This window comes from Brassica napus, chromosome C9 (assembly GCF_020379485.1).
Source record: "Brassica napus cultivar Da-Ae chromosome C9, Da-Ae, whole genome shotgun sequence".
Lineage (NCBI taxonomy): Eukaryota > Viridiplantae > Streptophyta > Magnoliopsida > Brassicales > Brassicaceae > Brassica > Brassica napus.
The window spans coordinates 29768123-29774295 of record NC_063452.1 but is presented as its reverse complement, the minus strand read 5'-3'; the positions used below and the strand labels follow the sequence as shown (position 1 = coordinate 29774295).

The 6173-nt window shown below is 39.8% G+C and overlaps 1 protein-coding gene across 1 annotated transcript; it reads left to right on the top strand.

Annotated features, from left to right (window-relative positions):
• Positions 1–247: 247 nt before the first annotated feature.
• BNAC09G26040D lies at positions 248–1841 on the top strand. The gene is made up of 2 exons (XM_013814094.3): positions 248–1159; positions 1242–1841. Exons 1-2 carry the CDS (start codon positions 841–843, stop codon positions 1607–1609), a joined length of 687 nt encoding a protein of 228 aa, XP_013669548.1. The 5' UTR covers positions 248–840; the 3' UTR covers positions 1610–1841.
• Positions 1842–6173: the final 4332 nt, after the last annotated feature.

Below are 6173 nucleotides of genomic sequence, written 5' to 3'. Positions count from 1 at the left end.
AACCTTAGCCCGTATCTCCGACACTGAACTGTTTTCATTGGAAGGTTTTATAATAGTTTCAACTTTAAAACCTAAGGTACCATATGATTTTCAATTGCCAAAATACTCTAACTTTTCCAAGACGACTACAAAACCCAACTTAACAGTAACCCAAATAATTTATTAATATCATTTTGGAATAATATTTGTTACTAAACCCTAAACAACACTTACCTTATGAAAATTCAAAGGAACCACAGCTCTAGAGATAATAGTCTGATTGAAGGTTTTCCAAACGTACAAAAATTACGGCAGCATGTGGTGTCTTATCAACAGTAACTTCATCATGAGAACCTATGCATAGGTAGGCTGCTGAGCATTAAATGACCGGATATGGATTTAATTCTGTGGTTTGCAGTGCATTATATATTAAGAGTGGATGCAACCTGTTGACTTTTTCCTATAAAAACCAAGAACATTCATTCCAAAATTGCAACACTGTCGTCGATTAAATAACCACAAAAGGCTGATTTAACAAAAATACGTTTCATTTAGCTTGGAGAGTTTCAGAATTTACCGTCCAAAAACCAGGCAAACTCGATTTCATCCTCTTCCTTCTTTCCTTTAACTAGATTAGGAACAGTAGTCACCACCCTAGTTATTTCCATTTGTGTTAGATTCATTCATCACCACAATAGAGATTCTCATGGGTAACCTAATAATGTGTATCCTTTTCGCAATCCTTGCAGATGATGCGCCTAGTTCGCTTAGTCAAGGACCAGTGGTCTAAATCCCAGAAGGAGGTTCAATCGAGATGAAACAGTTTTTTCCGAGGAGATAATCCTCGGTGACAATGCAACAATGCATGAACTTACAGATCTGGTAAGAGGAGTGTTTAACCTAACGACCGCAACACCGCTTTTAATCACTTTCCAACTCCCACAATGGATGGTTGAACCCGAAGGTGAAACTGGCCCACCTCACAATATTGTTGCCAAGCCGGATCTTGAGATGGTAATGAGTGTCCATGAATGGAATACCGAGCCACAACTTTGTGTGATATTCGGAGCCGAAGACGTTGCCAAATACGAGTTCATCAGCAGAACACCGTTTAAGATTGGCAATCGATCTTTTCTTGGAGAAGGAAAAACGGAAGAGCAACACATGTCTGACATAAACGGTAATAGCCTTCACCCATATAGGGTTTCACTACTAACATAAACCGAGTTAAATCATATACCGGGTTAAATCATTGACTGCAGAGATGGTGGGTGGGCAAGAACTACTATGTAGTGATCAAGTCCTAGAGGAGATTTTCAGTGAGGCCGAGCTGGTTAGTCTTTATAGATTTTCCTTCGAAATAGAGAGAGCCAGGAACCGGCTGGACCTTAAAATCGGCGCAGCTAATACTACTGGAGATGACGTTGTCCCTCAGCAAATTCAACAAAATGTCAGAGAACCAAGATTGAGTGCCCAAATTGGAAGCCTGACAACTGCTACTGAATTGATGCCTCCCCTGAACTATGACGTGGGAAGTACTTCCGTTCAGCTTACCCCGGTCAGAAGAAATGAAATACGTCCTGACGTTCCAACTGGTAAAGTCGAAGAGCAAACTGATCTCCAGGACTGAAGCAAAAGGAATGGATGAAATAAGAGGGCACGTGTGATATTTTGGAAGTTAAAGTCAGTTGTATGTGTAAGATAATGTTAATGTCAGTTGGGTGTAAAATAATGTAATAGTAATGTCAGTCATATTTATATTTTTAATGCTGTTGGGGCGCAATGTAAAATAGCAAGGTAAATATGTAATATGAAGTACGTTATGATCTTTATGAATGTTTATTATAGTATATGTTTGTGAATGCGAGGAAGCCCCAAAACTCCATATAAAGATAGTATGGCAAAAGGGTGAAGCACATACTGAAATTCTAATCTAAACAGTGGATTGTGAAAATTTAGGTTGACGTTACGGACCTTTGACCGTCAAAATCTCAAACGAGCAGTGGGTAGTGAAGGACATACTGAAATTCTAAGCTAAACAGTGGATTGCAACCGAACGTTTGTGAAACTATTTTACATGAGGTTCCCATAAAGGGTAAAAACTTAGAACGTTTTGCCACTGAAAAAGACAAGAGGGAAACATAGAATAAACCGGAAATAATAACAAAAGTGTAGAAACTACGAGATAAAAATACAACACAATGCACCAACTTGACTAAAGCTTCTCATGGAACTCGTAGACCATCACAGCTGCCCGCTGTGCCTCATCAGTAATAACTGCATATTTCAACTCCGAACAAAGCATGAGTCTGAATAAGCAATGCAGCTGTGAGCGCAGCGTCGGGTGAGTTGTTGTTTAGGGCAACACCTTTGATTCTTTCTGCACAAAGCGGCTTATTTCCAGATACCGCAAGAAGACCACTAAACTTTAATAGATACGGAAACATATCCGATATAGGTAGAAGATCCTGCGTCAACTCGGAATCACTACGCACAGCTTGGTTGCAATCAAAAACATAAATCTTGGCATCGGTAAAATCCACACATAACCCAATCCAGTGTTTTTTCTGAACATGTAGCGGGAGGTAGAATCGTGTAGAGGCATTCCCAGAGCTGCAACTCTTAACAGCACAATCAACCAAACCTTTAAGGAACACATAAGACGCTTTCGTCTTTGATTTTCTGAACCTCTCGTAGCTCCTACACAGCATCGAGACAAACCTACTATCAAGGAACTCAGGTTTTGTGCTACCACTGCAACCCACATGGGAGTAGCATGTTGATCTCACCACCCGCATGAGAATATCAAAAACATGAAATAATCATAGTTTACATATTACCATAGGAAGGATAAAAGTAGGCCAACTTGTAGGATTAATTCAAAATCTAAGGAGTCCTTATATTTACCAACTATAGTAAAAAATTACATTAAAAAATGGAGTCATTATGGAACTATCATTAAAAAATGGAAGTTGAAGCTATAACTTTTAACACTATATATAAACATCAAAATGCAAACAACTTCATGCATACATGAACATACCTTGGCCGACAAAGGTCGAGTCCTTTCTGCAATATCAGTAATGTCCTTCGCAGTCACAGACAATCCAGCAACATTTATCACACTGATGAAAAGTTGGAGCAGATGTCAGAACTGAATCTAAACCAATAGTGAGAATGAAAGTCACAAACATATATACTGATTATCAACAGCCGGCTGTATGCAACATTACCATGGTTTCTTAACTATGCTGGACAGTTTAGCAAACTTCCCCCGAATAACAGGCAGCTCATAATAGTTGGAACCCACCAATTTGCTTTCCCGTGCACGGTTGAGAATAGCTGTCTCGCACTGATAGTCAGTTATCAATGGCGGAGGCACAAGTCTTAGCCTCTTGCTTGTGCGACGTGGCTTCGTGTCAACAACTGGCTCACATCTATCTCCATCGCCATTGTCACCCATCTCATCATCAACCACAGGCGCAGGAGGAGGTTGATCCTGAGTAAAACCCAAAGAAAAAGACGGAGTCCCCTGTTTGGTAAAATATGAGGAAAAGTCCATTTAATAAATGATATGTTATGTTAGTAGGCAGTAAAATAATAGGTTGTAAAGTTCAATTACCGCGGGTTCAATCTGCTCATTAGTCTTACTATTTGCCGAAAAGGCAGTTACCCCATGATTTTCATTGTCCATACGTGGGCAAGAAGTCAATTCCCCTCGCACGTAACGGGATCTTCCTTCGTAAAGCTGAACCAAACATAAACTTATATTTTAAATGAACGCCGTCAAAACGTTACATGCTCTACCTTAAATCTTGACATGAAATTATTGTACAACCATGAAATCAAACACGAACATGGCCGTCTAGTATACCTTTTGACGGACAAAAAAATATGGAAAATAGGAATGCAAACTTAATTATACGCAAGTACCACACAAAAATGGCAAATATTAATGCAAATTCACCAAACGATTGCTATGTAGTTAGTTAAACAGTGTTCCAGTAAAGGCCATCCTAACGGTTTTACTAAGCTGCATACATACTCATAAGATTATAACCTGTAAATAATTTCAAGTAGATAGTCTATAATCACTAAAGTATAGCGAAGACATCGTCTAGGCTTTCAAATAGTCCACGAGACTTACAGCAGAACGATCCGCAGACCCTGGAGGGGTGGAGCAATGGCTAATATTGTCCAAGACATTTACTATAATTGCATCATTAGCATCGGGACCACCTACCGAGAGATTTGCAGAGGTCACTCCTTTGAATGTGGTGTCAGCGGGGGGGGAGTAGTAGGTTCTGTTCCTACACAACCTTTGCCATTCGCATTCCCAACCGATGTCAGGATGTCCTTTTTAAAAGCGTTGAGCATTGCCTCCACCGAAGAAACAACACTGGCTTGGTAGGAAAGTGCAGCGGATGAAACGTCTCGAACAGATGAAAGAGCCGATGCCACATGACCATCTACCCTCTCTATCTCTGGTTTCAATAGACCACTTACAATAGCGATAATTCTTGATTCATCAACCGCAGTAGACGATTTATCCTTCTGTATAGCCCGCTTCTTTCTCCCCGGTGCTTTTGGTTTCTCGCGCATCCTCTGAACATCTAATTTCGTTGCTCCTCCTCTGAACACATGATTCAGAGAAATGAGCTTCAGCAGATTTTCTACTTTAACATCATAAACTTCATCAGCCCATTTCAGCACAGACTCATCAACGGGGCGTGCGGGATCGTCTGGAATGATACTCCTCACAAGGACCTGATGATAACAAATTTAATGAAGTCACAACTTTGTAAACAGAATTTCCTACTATTTCAATACATGAACAACATGCTGCTTAACACCGTTACGAACCTCACACTTTTTGTCTACTTCACGGGCATGGGCAGGATCCAACGTCTGCTTCTTCGGCTTATATATCATACCCTCAATCTCTTCATCCTCACTGTCAGAGTCAGAGGATGAGCATGCTTCTTGAACAACCTCGGTCAATGAGGGAACAGCTTCAACAATCACAAGCTGAAGAGCTAGAGCGAAACCTTTAAGTGCGATCGTATCTTGTGATAGGGAAACCTCATCTCTATTCTTTATACTGATCATAAGCATGTCGAACGCCAAACGGCCCCATGGAAAAGCAAAAAAATCTTCAAGATCCCCCAATAGCTCAATAGCTCTGCATATTCTTTAAGCATCTTCATCTTCAAGTTTGTCGAAAGCAAGACAGAGGACAGAATGGCGAGACAAGCGAGTTTCTGCCGCATATCTTTATCCGTTACAGAATTTTTACGGAGCATCTTCACAGCTCTGGAAACGCTCAAATCTTCAACTGTACCAAACATCTCCGCCCAATATGGTTTATCTTTAAGTGTACGCTTCTTCTTCACCTTCGATTTCGCCGGAATTTCACCACATGGAAGACCAGTCACAATAGAAAATTCTCGCAAAGAAAATCGTATCGGTTTCCCGGCAAATCGAAACCAAGCCTCGTGGATTTTTTCAACTTTTAACTGTCTAGAAAGCAGAAATCTAACAAACCTCCCAGAAAAAGCTGGTTTCTCAGCTATTTCGACAATCTTACCGAAAGGAGTTAAGCGTAAATACTGGATCCCATCAGGTTCTTCACTGTCGGCAAACATCATATCCGACAACTCCATGTCGGAATCGGCTGAATCCATCACTGGTATGTCACCAAGATCGGTTTATCAAAAGAAAACTTCGTTCTGGAGTAGAAAGAGAATATGAGGAAGTTGAAACAGCAACTGCAATAAAGATGAAGTAATTATGAAATTTTTTCCTCACCGAATCTAAATAATGAGAACTACTCACTGGTTCTTTGCATTACCTCGAAATTATTAAAATATTACATCTCACGTCTTTTCCCCATTAATGCCTCTGCGGGTTTGAAATAAAGAAAGGCTCGTGTCATAGACGTTCTCTCGAAATGTGACCGGTTGTGGAGGGATAATATCGGTATTTTAAAAATAACACTTTTATCTGGTCATCCACCCAATTAAATTTGTTTTCTTGAATATACACCGCAAATTCCCTTCTTTAAATCATGTCATTAAACAAATTCCAATTCTAATATTTCAAAACTTAAACTCCAAATCTTAAATATTAAACTATAAAATTAATCTTTAAAAATTGGACTCTCAACCCATATACTTAATTCTAAATCATAACCT

Coding starts and splice junctions, on each gene's coding strand:
- BNAC09G26040D (XM_013814094.3), top strand. CDS start 841: ATGCATGAACTTACAGATCTGGTAAGAGGAGTGTTTAACCTAACGACC. Junction 1,160..1,241: donor ACACATGTCTGACATAAACG/GTAATAGCCTTC, acceptor CATTGACTGCAG/AGATGGTGGGTGGGCAAGAA.